Source organism: Nymphaea colorata, chromosome 1, assembly GCF_008831285.2.
Source record: "Nymphaea colorata isolate Beijing-Zhang1983 chromosome 1, ASM883128v2, whole genome shotgun sequence".
Taxonomy (NCBI): domain Eukaryota; kingdom Viridiplantae; phylum Streptophyta; class Magnoliopsida; order Nymphaeales; family Nymphaeaceae; genus Nymphaea; species Nymphaea colorata.
The window spans coordinates 35,778,560-35,793,615 of record NC_045138.2 but is presented as its reverse complement, the minus strand read 5'-3'; the positions used below and the strand labels follow the sequence as shown (position 1 = coordinate 35,793,615).

At 41.1% G+C, this 15,056-nt stretch overlaps 3 protein-coding genes across 3 annotated transcripts; 1 reads left to right on the top strand and 2 right to left on the bottom strand.

Annotated features, from left to right (window-relative positions):
- Positions 1 to 607: 607 nt before the first annotated feature.
- LOC116245732 (60S ribosomal protein L30-like) lies at positions 608 to 3,858 on the bottom strand. Its single transcript, XM_031617249.2, has 5 exons — positions 3,703 to 3,858; positions 3,475 to 3,580; positions 2,767 to 2,868; positions 904 to 972; positions 608 to 823 (listed from the first exon to the last, which is right to left on the bottom strand). The coding sequence occupies exons 1-5, from the start codon at positions 3,721 to 3,723 to the stop codon at positions 783 to 785; spliced, it is 339 nt and encodes a 112-aa protein (XP_031473109.1). The 5' UTR covers positions 3,724 to 3,858; the 3' UTR covers positions 608 to 782.
- Positions 3,859 to 5,992: 2,134 nt separating this feature from the next.
- On the top strand, positions 5,993 to 8,430 carry LOC116264076 (14 kDa zinc-binding protein). Its single transcript, XM_031644027.2, has 5 exons — positions 5,993 to 6,148; positions 7,125 to 7,182; positions 7,502 to 7,591; positions 7,959 to 8,076; positions 8,170 to 8,430. Exons 1-5 carry the CDS (start codon positions 6,087 to 6,089, stop codon positions 8,235 to 8,237), a joined length of 396 nt encoding a protein of 131 aa, XP_031499887.1. The 5' UTR covers positions 5,993 to 6,086; the 3' UTR covers positions 8,238 to 8,430.
- Positions 8,431 to 13,547: 5,117 nt separating this feature from the next.
- LOC116247222 (protein RETICULATA-RELATED 3, chloroplastic-like) lies at positions 13,548 to 15,056 on the bottom strand. Its single transcript, XM_031619261.2, has one exon. It carries the CDS (start codon positions 14,920 to 14,922, stop codon positions 13,810 to 13,812), a length of 1,113 nt encoding a protein of 370 aa, XP_031475121.1. The 5' UTR covers positions 14,923 to 15,056; the 3' UTR covers positions 13,548 to 13,809.

The following is a 15,056-nucleotide window of genomic DNA, read 5'->3' as shown; positions in this document are numbered from 1 at the left end:
ATCTGTAAAAGGAAAAGAATTTCAATGTTCAAGAAATAATTTAAACAAGGTTGTCTCAGCACGATTATGGACCTAGGGTACAACTGTTATGTTCAAGCTCTTTTTAATGGTACAACTGAAAGCTTAGTGCACCCATTAAAAACATTCCTTGCTGGTCTGTGCACGATGAAGGGGAGGGTTGGGACAAACTTTCGCACATACCAAATATCATAGGGACTGGCTCCTGGTACAGACCCTCCCGATGGAGTCGAGATATGGGATTTGCTGAACATGAAAACAAGGATGTTCGGCCAGCTCTTTGGCTGAGTTACTATATCACCAACCTCCACTGCTTCAAATTAAAGCACTGTTGCCGTAAGAAACAGTACGTGAAGGGAAAACGACGACCGACGCCACTCGAGAGCTAAACCCGGTTCAAGAATGCACTACTCGTTTTAACATTTCTGCAATCCGTAGACAGGGGCAGTCTTAAGCGTGCGTGAACCCCCAGGATGCAAATGATCATCCCCTTTGCAGAAATAGTGGGCACTGAATAGTAAAATCCAATTAGCCCATTTCAGGTACCAAAACGCATAAAAGCTGGGACATCTGAAGCGGAAAAACAGGATAAAGAATTTCATGCATATGAAAAAAATCAAATGGTTCACATGCTACAAAGTTTTTCCTCCTCTTTCACAAACCACTCGTTATGTCTGAGCAACACAATAAAGGCTATTCGCTAAGTTACTACCAAAATCATTTGAAACTACAAAACAGAGATATCAGTAACTTGCTGTTTCCACTCACTGCTCTCCAGGAATGCTTTTAATGATATCAGAATCGCCTGAAAACAAATATTAATACAAAAATCAGAGCCACATTCACAACAAAAAAACGCAAGAACATGGATTGTCGGAGACCCACCTGGATCAGTAATGCCAAGACAACACACTCGGAAGTATTTTCCACATGCAGTGCCCAAATCCACGTTATCTGCCAAAAAAAAAAAAGAGATGGAATCAATCCGGTACGTTTACCCACTAACAAAACCAAAGTCCATGTCTGGCAAGTGCAAAATTCATAACGAAATTTGACAAGTAAACACAACAGATAGCAGAACCAATCCCTTGTGGCAACTATACAAACCATGCACTTGATATATTTGAAAAATATCCATGACTTGATATTTGAAACTTGTGTGTCATCACTCATATAAACTTTATTCTATTGCTAAAGTGACAATCCATCCAGTGTTCTTTTCAACCACAATTGAGCTTGGGACAACTATCAGGAGTTTGAATGAAAAAATTCACCATAGATCATCACATTAAACTGATACATTGATTCCAAAGAAACCCCACATGTGTCTACCATAAAAAGACATGGTATGATGTTTATTTACCTCAAATCTAAAGAACCTTATAACTTTTCCACTGTAACATTCTAAAATGCTACAACTTAAGACTGTACGAGTACAGATAAAGTCAGTTGACATCAAACATGCCAGGCAAGCTATTCTAACATTTTCTAGATTTTTTTAATAACATTTACATGTTTTCATACGTAAGAGATAGCCCGTCTATTCTCTAATACAATTTGAATTTACAAAATATAAAATATTCAAATCCAAAATGATCGTGTAGCAGTGAATCCTTTAAATCAACTATCACTTACCACATTTTGTAGTTTTGATTCATCAATTTTGAGATAATAAAAAAGCAATAAACATTGGATGATTAGAGACAGCAGGGCTTCACAAAATTAATGGAGCCAATGAATGTTTGTAACAAATACTGGGATCTTGTCCACTACATATTTTTTGTCAACTTGTTGAAACAAGAAAATTCCGTATTTCACGTATAGAATATATTACAATTTCAAAACACATGGTAATCATAAGGCCATTGCTTTTCCCACCCAAGTGCAACTTGTATAGAAAGCAACTAATGGGTAAACATCTTCAACAGCAATATATTTGAAAATATACAGTTTTTCTTGAACAAGATCCTGCAGCAAAGATGGCTTCCTCATGAACTTGTACCAAGACTCATGAACCATTTGCCAAATAAAAGTATTCTTCAACTACTAGCCTCCATAAATTTGTAGACATCAGCTTTTACTGCAACGTCCAATGGTCAAGTTACAGAGACTGATAATGTTAATTGAAACCAGCCAACCTTATATACTGAAGTCCTAAATCAAAACCCTAAAATAATCACTATCAATATTTCATCTTAAACATCCAACGTGGTTATCTTTGTCAACTTCTAGTAATAAAAAAATCTCCCTTCTCTTTTCTTCTGTGACAGAATCATAGTTTATCTGAAATGGAGGTGCAAGGTGTTTGTATATTGTATTTCTCCACTGATACCATGACAGGTGCATATACAGCTTTAAGCATGGATCATACAAGACACGATACTTTCCTATTTATGCTTAATTCAGCACATAATCATATATGTTCACTTGGACACTCCAATATTTGCAAGGTCGAAGATATAGCAGCAAAGGACAGGTTATAGAGGCTCTACGAAATAAACTCAACCATAAAAAACAGTATATAGCAGATGAAACTTGGTGCATTCATAAATAAAGAACTAAAAAATTTAATTAGCAGTAGAAAAACACATACCCTGTACTCTAGAAACGGATTAAAAAGGGAAATGATTCAAATGAAGGACACACAGTAGAACCACAAGTGGATGCGACAAAATATATATTGAGTAAAAGTGATGCAGAAGTGCATAAAAAATTAAGTCTGCAAGTACGACAGATCTATAAACTTACTCCCATTGAAATGGTGTACGCCAACTTTTGCAAGCATGGCATAGTACTCGATCTCAGACTTCCTGAGAGGCGGGCAGTTGTTTGAAATGATTATCAATTTTGCTGCCGACAACAACATAACATGTTCCATCAGTTTGAATGATAGTAACATTCAAACAAAGCAAGATGCACTGTCGAAGTATATAAACAGTTATCAAGGCATTAGAAGAGTGATTCCATCAAAGTAACAAGGACAACCTATGATATAGCATTTCATCACAGGACGCACATTATTGAAACTGACCTGATCAAAAATAATTATTTTCAAATTAACTATGTTTACAAACTCTAGTGGTGAACAAAAAGCAAAACCAGGAGATAAAAACCCCCGCACTGAAAAAATAGAAAACCGCAGGGCCCAGATTAAAGAAAAAAATAAACCACAAGCAAGATATAGCCCACCCCAACCCTGGCCTCCCCGATAAAGAAGCAGGGCAAGAAGGCGGGCATCCTTTTCATCATGAATGATTTATCAAGTACAAAATGCACACGAGCATATTACGCAGCAAGATGCCTTTGCATGAAATGTATCTCATGATCAGTTGTTTAACAAATAAATTCAGAAAACAATCTCGACCTGGAGATTCATCGCAAAGAGACCAGGAAAAAAAAAAAAAAAGGAAAAGCCAATCCACGAATTTCAGCCGGAAGGCCTCAAAAGATGGGTACCTTTGGAGCTTCTGAGAGATCTCAGGACGGTCTTGTAACCAAGAGTGTACTTCCCACTCTTCATGACGAGAGCAAGTCGATTGTTAATGCTCTCGTGAGTCTTTTTCTAAAGAATGGCAAACAAAAATACGTCCGCAATCAGATCGACAACAAAGGAAAGGGAGAAATGCGAGAAATCGCGGTTAGACCGCCAAGAGAGAGGAGGGTTGGGAAGAGAGAGAGACTCACAGCCTTCTTGGTGGACGCCATGGCCGCCGTTCCTAGGGGGAGAAGGCTGGGAAACGAAAAGCCGAAGCGAATGATCCCAGTGACGCCAAGAGACCCAAACCCTAAAACGACTCCCGCCTTTTGTGTTTGCAGACGCAGCCGCGGTTACTCGTGTAGAGAAGCCTTAGCCCAGAGAAAATACTTGAGACACCCTTGTCTTTTTCATATTTTATTATTGGCCTGCAAAATTCACAAGTAATTACGTAGCAACCCCCCTTAGGCCTTAGCCTTAGAAGGACCAAAGAAGATTGAGCCGACAAGTTCTACTTCTGAAGTAACGGGGGATCCTCTTCAGCATTGATTACTATTTCCTTGTGCAGACCGACCCACTCCTTCCTTGTCTGCTCCTTACTTATGTCTTTTTCTTTGAGTTAGTTAAATTTAGGTACGCTATTATATACTCATCATTGTAAGTTATCCTTCCAAGTCAAAATGATTTAATATTAATGAATATGCCAAATTTTGGTTTGATGGTTGTGGCTTACGATGGACATAAATATGGGGTGGTGATTTTTTGATCCAACTAGAACTTAAAAAATACACTGTCAGACCTTGGCTAGGAGCATTTCAAACCTGTTCGATGCCCGGTCATAATCAAACCAATCTCTTTTCTTAAATTCAATTTTAAACCTTGTAAAAAAATTTTGAGTTTTTGATTTTTGAGTATATCCACGAAGCATTGTTTCTCCATTAAATTAAATGCAATCGTAGATAGTGTTTGGTAATCCGAACAGTAATACACTACACTGTTCTATAGTGTGCAGAACAATTTTTAGAGTATGAATCATGAAACAATTTGTCAATCAATATTGAATAATTTGTTACTGTATCTATTGGCAAACAACTCCTTTGGCAGTAATGACTTCATGTGAGTTCCTGGAGGTAGATTTATAAGACAATTGTTCTAATGTTGCATGAGTTTTCTTGAATTTTGAAGCATGTTCATAAAACGCTTACAATTTTGGTCTCATTGGCAAAAATAAATATAAAACAACCGTTTCATGAATTTGCCTTATTTTCTAAACAAATTCAATACTATAACGATTATGTGTTGTTATTACCAAACGACCTCTAAAGTTATTTAACTTGGCCTTTTTTCGCTTGTCTCCACTACAAAAAAAAAAAAGCCACTAGAATTGGATGCAATGACTTATCCCAAAAAAGTGGGATAAGATTAGGAAATTTGCATAACGCTCTCTCAGCTTTATGAATCAAAAGCCGTCCCAAGTGATTTTCGCCTCTAAAAGTGTCATTCTGAAACATCATAAGAAGGATATCCGTGTTGAAATACATTTCGTAGCTTCAACATTCATCCATACAATAAGAATGCATGAAATAAATTAAGAGGAAATCGGAATTCAAAAAGGTGGGGGTAAAGGGGATTCCCTTTACATGAAAACAATAATGACTTTTTTGCTAATGAAAAGGTTGGAGAGAGAACTCATGGGAAGCACAAATAAATTACGAGAAAGAAGTCGAATAAAGAATCCGATACGATGCAGGCTAAGAAAGAATGTTAATTTTTTTTCTCTTTTCTTTTAAAGGAGGCATGAGCTGCCTCGTGGAACTATAAATTCTTACATTTTTTTGAATTTGTAATTCATAGATTTGAATTATAATGAAGATACAAAATTTGAGGTGACTTAAAAGTTCAGGATTTTTATATCTGAAGGTTTCAAAATTTTAACTTCCAACAAAAAAAAAAAAAATCGACTTTTTTGGTTTCAGAGATGCACAAACTGCATCATGAAATTGTAATTCTTACGACGTCAACATCGTGAATTTGTAATTCTTACATCGTCAGCGTCATAATATCAAGTCAAACTTTTTATTTTTTTATTTATAAATGAAAACATAAATCAGCACGCACAATGAGCTCAACATCCTTCGCAGCTTTACTCTTGCCATGTTGACAAGCACATAATAGATTAGATTATTAAATGCGTCGCTAATTTCTTCGCATGAAATATTTGTGTTTTTGACAAACAAATCATCACGAAGAAAATCCTACTAATAATTTTTTGCGAAAAACCGAGAACAGTTGAAATAATTTTTAAATTGAAGCACTATAAAGCTCGCAGAGTTAATTTTAACTGCTAAAATACAAAGAAGTTCTCACACTTTAAGCTGATATTTTGTAAAAATACTTGCAGTATTTTCGCCGGATGGTGGCTGAACAACGTGGCAGCAACCAGATGCGCGGTCTTGATTTCTAGGTACACTCATGACAGGAAAAGAAAAGACACAGTGTGAGATCGGGAGAGGGAGAGAATATATGAGCGGCTGATTGAAACCAAAGCGGCAATATCTGCCGGTTCCATCTCTGTCTCTCCATCTGATCGTCGATGGCGTCGGAGAAGGAGGCCGCTCTGGCGGCTGTTGCGGATCCACCGGATGCTCCTACCATGTATGCTTTCTCTCCGTTCGGATGGTCTCTCGCTGTCCTTTCTCCGCGTTTACTATTCTCTCTGTGGAACTGATTGTGCTGTTGGCCTTAGCGGGTCATTCCGCTAGTTCTTTGAGCACTTCGAATGCATCCTCACTTGCTTTTGTGTTGATTTGATGCCGATCAAAGGGGATGGACTTTCTAAACAACCCTGTTGGTTGTTGGTAGTTCTACCCGAAAGCGCGATGTAACTAATTTTTTCCTTCCTCGTTTGAAATGCATTAGTGCTTTTAGCCTGGCAATTCGTCTGAAACACGCCTCTTTGGAGAAATTAAATGAGTTGTTCACCGCCACGCCTGTATCTTCTGCAAGCACCGCTGGTTGAAAATTTATGTGGCTGTTGTGATTCTCTGCGGACCCAAGTGGTAGATCTCCTTGTTCCGATGGGCAGTGTTTTGGGAACATATTGAGAGGGTGGATGCGTGTTTCTTCTATATTAAAATATTTCAAATAAGCAAGCTGGAGAATAACATTCATGGGGTTCGACCCTCATTTGTCGTGCTGAACTAACCATGACGAAAAATCAATATTTGCTGAGGTAACTAACTACTGGGAATAGGTTAATTGCTTCATCGAACCCAGAAAAGCATTAGAACTCGCGGGGACAAACTATATGAAGCCTGGATTGTTGAACCACTTTATGTGCTTTTAGTGTTTTTATCTGAGTTACTATGCTCTTCAAAGGTCCTCTTTGAGTCAAGCCTTCCAAACGTCGCGCATATTGTGGCTTTGGTTTGGGACATTCCAACTTAATTTACGAATTTGAAAAGGCAGACATTTTTTTCTTAAATCCCAAAACGTTGTTCTTGTTAGCTTTTGATGTGGAGCACCTGCTGCCGTGGCTTTTGCTCTGAATTAGAAATACACAAAGCTCTATTGTTGTTTTCCATTTATGAGGGGACTTGCTTGGACTTTAGCTTTAATTTCCTATTTTCAGATTTGACAAGATATTGAAGAAGGAAATTCCCAGTACTGCGGTCTACGAGGATGATATGGTAATCTTTTACTACTTCACTTTCTCTTGTTATCCAAAGAAGCTAGGATGGTTTTTATGTTCAGATTATACCTGACATATGTTAGATAAAGCAGTGTATTATGTACCCTTCATTGCACGTTCTGGATTAAACACTACAACTCTTGTTTCGAGAACTGTTTTTCTGACACTTTTTTTTCGGACAACAGTTGCCTCTAGGCCACCTTTCTGGTGTCTCTATTGTTCTTTTTTACTTATTAGATGTCAATACAGTAAAGGTTAAAAAAAAAGTTTTTGCAAGGATTTTTTTTTTTAAACGTCCTAACTGGTCTGTATTACAGGTTTATGCTTTCAGAGACATATGCCCTCAAGCTCCCACTCACATCTTAATCATCCCTAAAGTCAAAGATGGACTGTCTCAGCTCTCCAAGGTATCACATTGTGTTGATGCTTAACAGAGGTTTGTTGTACCATGACCTCACTGATATGGTAGGAAGAATTAATATCACCACCAAACTGAATATTTGTCAGAACTTTGAACACCACGGTTCTGTTAATTTGTAACAAGATCAAGGCTGCAATTTACTCCCTACTGGGATTTAAGGTTTTTATCAACCAGAGGCTTCCAAAAGTGTGATTGGTGATGGAGGAGCATTTGGTCCTTGGCTTAGCTAGAAAAGGAGAACTGTATTGTTTCATCAGCCATTTCACTGATCTTTACATGGATGGTTCCACTGGCACTTTATATACTTATCTCCCTTTTTAATGACTGGCTACTGTGGGTTGCTTTGCTTGCAGGCGGAGGAGAGGCACCGTGAGATTCTTGGCCACCTCATGTACACTGCCAAGATTATCGCCAAACAGGAAGGTCTTGAAGATGGCTTCAGGCTTGTTATCAATGATGGACCGAGTGGATGTCTGTATCGTATAGCTAGTTGATGTTTAAATTACTTTGATTTAGTCTTCTTATCCATGGCTTTGTAGGTGACTGCTTTTCGTTCTTTTGCAGGTCAATCTGTGTATCATCTTCATGTTCATCTTTTGGGTGGAAGGCAAATGAACTGGCCTCCAGGTTAACAAATATTTGTCATTAAAAGATCAACACAGGCAGGCATCTAGTTAGAAAAACTGATTCACCTCTTATGGTTCTTAGTTAATCTCAAAACTTCTTTCTGAAGCTCTGAATTTCCGTGGTTTGGAAACATTTTGTCAATAATTGGAGCATTTCTGGTTGTTTGAAGAAGTCTACTATGATTGCTTGTCTTGCTCATTTTTCATTTTAGCCAAAATTTCCCTCTGTTTAATTGCCTCGGTCAGGAGCTTGATGAGTAGATAGGGCATGTGTGGTTGGTCCTGTTTTGCTAAGAGGGACTTCTTGATGTGCAAATTACGAAAAGGTTCTTTTACTTGATAGGCAAGTTTGATTTCTACAGAACTCATGTTCTGTGTAATGTAGAACTAAGATCAGGTTGTGCTCGCAGCCGCTGTGTGTGTCGCCCAACTTGGACCACAATCTGGTCCTGCCATTATACCTTGTGAGAGGACGATGAAAACTCAGTTGAAGTTCTCTTATGGCTGGCAACACAGGAAAGTGAAACCGCTGGCAAACCCCATTTCTGTTAGTGCAAAATGTTAAACGGCTTTGGGGAGGGGAAATACCCGAAGAAGCCGAAGTTGTTCCTCCTGCTCCCGGGGTCAACGGCTGCTTCCAGTCCTAGGTGTGGAGTGATAGACCTGTCAGTTAAAATGTTACTCTATCGTCGAGAATCAAATTGACACAGAATTTTCACTGGCCTGCCAGTCTACACCCCGGGAGACATGCGAAGCTGCTTTGAGTCTCAACCATGGATAACTATTATTTTTTCGGCAGGACAATCCTTTTCAGTTTTGGACGTACCTGTCTTTGTTTATGAAGTGTCAATATGTTGGCAAGTGATTGCTAACTCCGTCTTATTGGCACTGATTATTGATATCGCTGGGTAATTTCCAGGTGCAATTGGCAGGCCAAAGATGTGAGCTCGTTAAAGCTTCTTTGGTGTAGAGGCTGCGGTAGGTTTGCGAATAGATCAGATCTGGTGTGGCAAATTGTTTGTCATTTTTTATTGTGTTCGACCCGATTGCGAACTGATCTTTTAATACGTTTAGCTGTCTTTATATCCGGGTCATTTTCTACTCCAATCTACAACAGTACCAAGCTGTAATTTTTTGTTTGGTTATTATGTTAACGTTGGCATCTTCGTTGTCATTGCATCTAAGTCGGACACAAGGAACTCAACTTCGGGCTTTTTTTAGGGGCTGGTAGGCGACAGTAACAGTCATGAATCTGCCCTAACATTTGGGCCTACTTCATAAAACAGAAATAAATTGTTCCCATTGTTAAATGGCTTCTTATAAAGCCACCAGTTAACCAAGCTAAACCTAGATGAATCCAAGCTCGTGTTTTGTCCTTCAATTAGGCCAAAAATGCACAAAATTTATATCTGGTATATGTTTTAAAAATGATGTAGGGACCCGCTCGAGCTTAACTGTGGAGAGTCAGTGGCACCCTAGCTATCATACTCGTACAGTGCCTTGTATTCTCTTGTAGCGTGGACCTAAAAGATTTGATTGGTAATTTGGTATCTAATTTTACTGGGCTATTGTGGAGGAATTCATCTCTAATTTATACTCTTAGCTTGCCACCGAGTTAAAGAGGCTTGTGTGGCAGTGCTTGTCAAATCTACGAGAAGAGAGAGAAGACCCAGAAGACAAGTCGGGACAAAGATCTTGCCAAATAGCATATTTCTCAATCAAACTAAAACCGAATCGTTGATGATGTTGGGATTTATAACCACCGTAGGCTAGCGAAAAACCTTATCGAGATTCATCTACATGACCAGGCTGGATCCGATCTGCGTAAAGCTTTTGTGAGATTTTAAGCAAGAATGACTTGGCTTTGAAGATTTAGCAGGTAAATCATCCTTCTTTGAAAGATATAGCAAGCACATTCTTGAAGCAACCTGCACCACATGATGGCATTGCCTCAATCAGGAGTCTTCAATCAGAAAATTTTCAGGGACAACAAACGGCGCCGACTTTTGGTTTTAGGTGTGGACCCAATACCTAAAAATCTTGCTTTGTCAATTGATGATAATGCTTCGTTGTGAAGTTCGGTAGGTGAAGTATTGCAGCAATATGCACCACATTTTAGCATCGCATCTCCCCCCGGCCTGTGATATTGGTAAGAGAGTATTTTTAATAAGAAAGTCTTTGATCGGAAAACGATATCAGAAAAGCAGTGGATGTGTTGTCACGCGAGCCATGTACACTTCCTTGTTGAATAGCAGGTTCCTGCTAGATCTTTTATGCTACCTGTGGCGGTCTCGTCAAGGCAACATTTTTTAAAGAGAAAAACCTTCAAGTCTGCTCTCACTTACCATAAATCTCTTTTGAACTTTCCAGCTAGTCTTAGACTTCGAGAATCTCTTCACATCAGGTCACCAGCCGGCCATACGAATTGATTTTTTTTTTCCCCCCCTCAAAAAACTGTATCTTTTTGGCCCCGACCTTGAAATGTCGAAGTCCTGCTATTCATACCTCAGAAGTCAGAATTTCCCATTATGGGACCAGAAACGATCACAGATGCTTCCGAAACTGTGGGAAAGCTGACGTTCAACACAGAATTTGTGAATGAACTCATAAAAGAAGGTGTAATAAACAAATAAGTTCTGTCAGTTATTCCAAAAAAAGGCAAAAATATAACCACCCACCAAGGAGAATCTCTCTCTCTCTCTCTCTCTCCAATTTTCAAGCAGGATTCAGTACTAATGTGGTCATATTTCCGAAACTTCCTGAGGAAGGATCAGAAAGTAAATTCGGGGAAAAGGATGTTAGCTACCATGGCCTTGGAAAAAAAAAATGCAACTAAATTCTCATCTCTATGCTCAAGAATCGAGCGAGGAGAAGCATAGCCTCCGTTCAAGTGAGAGGAAGCCATCCGAAAAAGGCCGAAGTTCTCTTCCTCTTTCCCCTTACCACCCTTAAGGTCCAGTTACGCTATACTCCTTGGAACACAAAAGTGCCTCAATTCGAAACAGAACCGGTTGGAAAAGGATTTGTCTGCATAACCAGAATACGGTCAATTTCGGAGCACTAACTATAAGAGCATTGATAGATTTGTAAGGACCACGTTGGTCAGCTCAATGTGAAACCAAGGCCTGCCTGAGACAGCCATGTGCCTCTTTCCTATATGAAGGGCCATTTATAACAAGTTTTTCTGTATTCGGATGCTTAGACTTTAGACAATTGTTAAAAAAAAAAAACAGACAAACAAAGAAAAAACTGAGGAGTCAGTGGAAGGTGGGTTTCTGCTGATCTCAACCACCAACGCTGCCGGCTCAATCACGCAAACAAGCTATGTGTTGCCTATAAATATAAACCACAATCTATTGGGAAGCAGTTTGCCCCTCTCAGGCCAGAACCCAGGCCACACAAATCGCAGTTTCCCGTTCATCTGATTTCGAAGTAGCCGTCCATCAGGTAAAAGCAACAAAAACTCGATGATTCTTCTTTTTCTTAGGATTAGTTTGCAGCATCGCCCCCTTGGTATGTATGCCTGATCTGGGAGTTCATTTTTCCATGTAGATAACCAAATATTTCCAATTTCCAACTGAAAGCATGTCGTCATAACAGATCATGAAACACTGGGCGGCTGATAGACATACTCTGCATACATGACGATCGAACGTATTTCCAGCAACCGTAGGGATATAGTTGCATACTCTCAGTGTGTGTCTGTGTGTGTGTTTCCATTTGTGAACCCCAGAGACAGAGAGGTTTATTCTTTGCATGATATAACTGATTTGATGGGTTTATTCATCCATTCCTCCTGAGACTTTGTTCTTGAAGCTACAAGGAGCTAACTCCACCCACGTTGCTATTTAGTTGGAGTTAAATGACTTACATTTTCTCCTATTTCTCGTGATGTCCACAGAATCCGAGCTGCCAAAGACATGGGCCCTATGGATTTGATTGGAGATGACCACGCTCAGAAGGACAGCGCAGGTGACAACCAGGGTAATTTCATCTCCATGAGGAGGTCAAGTTCAACAGACTCCTTCTCCAGCATATCTGGCAGTAAAATCTGTATATGCTCTCCAACAGTGCACGCTGGCTCATTCCGTTGCAGGCTTCACCGTGCTCCTCCTGGTCAGGCACCTCCTGCCCCAGCGCCCCATGCCAAGCCAACAGAAGTCAATGTCGTAGAAGCCAAGTAACTTGAAAACAGTTTTCACCTATTTTGCTCAGGCATATTGTGAAGTGTAAAGTTGGTGTTCTGTAGTCGCCTTTACTACTATTGGCAGCTTATGATGTACTATTGGTAAACGAGATCTAGGTAATTTAGCCAACATATCAATAATTATCAATAAAAAAAAATTTGGCACCTGTTGGTTGATGTAAGAAAAGGGATGGGGAAAAAAGGAATTGAAAGCTCAGGAACATTTCAACAGTCGAACCATGTCTGCGCCGGAAAAAGGACTGAATAATTAAGCCACCAAACCCGACGGCCTGGTATCATAACAAACTCCCAAAAAAGGAACCTTGAAGGAGATTCAGAGGAAACTAGGCACGTACCGAACTGTAATTGGCTCAGACATGGTGATGCAGCTTGAATGAAAAGTTTAGGGGTAGATCACTCGACTGTTAGCAACAACCCTTATTCCCCTGCAATGTCTCTTTGAAGCTGTTGTTGCCAAGAAATGTACCATAAGGATGGAGTAACTATGTTGAAGAAACGGATCTTGCATGGATTGGTTAAATTTTTTCCCACTATACTACCTAATCAGATGAAGCAGGATTTATTTCACGATTGACTGCAGTCAGGCATAGTAAACACTACCAATTCTGAGCAACCACATATACCATCCAAACTGTTCCCATCTACAACCTGGCAATCCGAGGCCCAAGCAGCAGGACTACATTCCTGACATATATCTGCAGTTAGAACACATCCTCACGAAACGCCATTAGATGTGTGATGTTATTGTGGATGCTCTTAAGAAGAAGACTGGCTTTATTGAATCAAGCCATTAATCAATCTGCATTTTGAAGACATTGAATATGAAAATACTCATTATCAACTCAAAGTCTTGAAAGTTTCCTGATAGTCCCTCGCAGCCTTGGGGCACCAACAGCAGATCAGATGCAAGACCACAGTTTGCTATCTGTCACCGGCAACAGGTAAATAAAATATGATCACCAAAAAACTAACTGCGGTTGCAAATGCGTGTTTTCCGCCAAAATTGCTTTAGTCAAGCACTTGCTTTTAAATATGCCAAACTCAAACTCATGCATACGCTCGGGCATGAACAAATAGATAACCAGATGCTGAAGATAGACTACGGACCATTCAAACAAGTATCATTGGCAATTCAAGAGAGATCAGGCAAACCGATAATAAAATTGCGGATTCCGTCTAAGTTGGATCAAATAATGGAGAATGATAGGCAGAATTCTAGGTCGGAAAAATATGCCATCTAATTTATTTAATGCAAGGTTGAGAATTTTATGTCACACCATCTTTACTTCTCTCCTCTTTGCCTCACATTCTCTCGCTCTCTGAACAAAAAATGCAAAACTTAGAGGCGAAAAGAAAAGCCAACCGCTTTTATTAATCTTGTTGATCCTTGTGGGTCTCGCCATCACAATTATCCTGAAGCACCTCGATGACCTCTGCCTTCTCCTCCTCCACCTTCTGGGACCCAGTCAGACGGGCAAGAACCACGAAAGTGGCCCCACCCAGCAAGTTGTTCGCGCACCTGAGCGCGACCACGGATGCCCCGAACCCCAACGGAGGCAGAGCTCGGGCGAGCATGAACTCGAGTCCATTAAGCGTCTGGTACCTGAGGTTGCTGCTCACACCCAGATGTATCGCCCAGGTGAGCGCGTTCAACACGGTGGGCGGCGCCTTGTTCTGCGGCTCGAACCCAGGATCCATCCGCTTCCGCCAGGAGATCAGCGCGTTAGAAATCGCCGTCCCCAACATACCAGCGGCGAACCCGACGGCCGCGAATACCACCCCCTTGCAGATGAAGGTCCCTGATCGATGTAAAAGGCTATAAGGGCCGGGTTCGAACATGTGACTCTTCGGACAGGCGGCAAAAATTGAAGCGAAGGGATTCGACGCCGCAGAAGCCGATACTGCGCCGGCTGTAGGGGCGAGGAGGTACATGAGGAGGAAATTGACGATCGAGCCGACGACCAGCGTGCTGAAGACAAAATCAAGCTCGTTGAGACCGAAGTTCGGCCGGGTCGCCATGTCACCGATCACGTTCGCAGAGACGCCGACGAGCTCCTCCATTAACACTTTGAACGGAAACTGGGGATCCGCTCTAACCCTAGAACGCCAACCTTCCAGGAAAAGCCCCAAGATCCCGCCGCCAGTGTCCGATTTCCCATTGCCCTCCTCCCTAGAATGTCCGGCACCACCGCCACCTCCTCCGCCGCCACCATTCTTCCTCCTTCCGCCTCCGCTTCCTCCTCCACCTCCAACGGTGGTCCCCGCGCCATCCCCGGTGGTCGTGCGCACTAGTGGTCGGACGCCAATCCTCAACGGAGGCGAGAGATTGAGGGAGATTCCAACCGCAGGGTGGACGGAATTGAGGGCAGAATCCGCCGGAAAATGTATGGATCCGTGCCGCCCGGAGAACCGGATGACGGCAGTCGAGGTGGCGGGGGCGGGAAAGCGAGAATGAGGAGTAGTGGAGAAGCGGAGCTGAGCCATCGGTGGCGGTGAAGATCGACCGGGAAGGACGGCGCTCTCCGGAGTGTCAAAGCTTCTTTCTTTCCATGAACCGTGGTATTGCTGGCGGGAACGACCGAAACCGTGGGTTGGACGAGAACGGCCCGATAATTCAG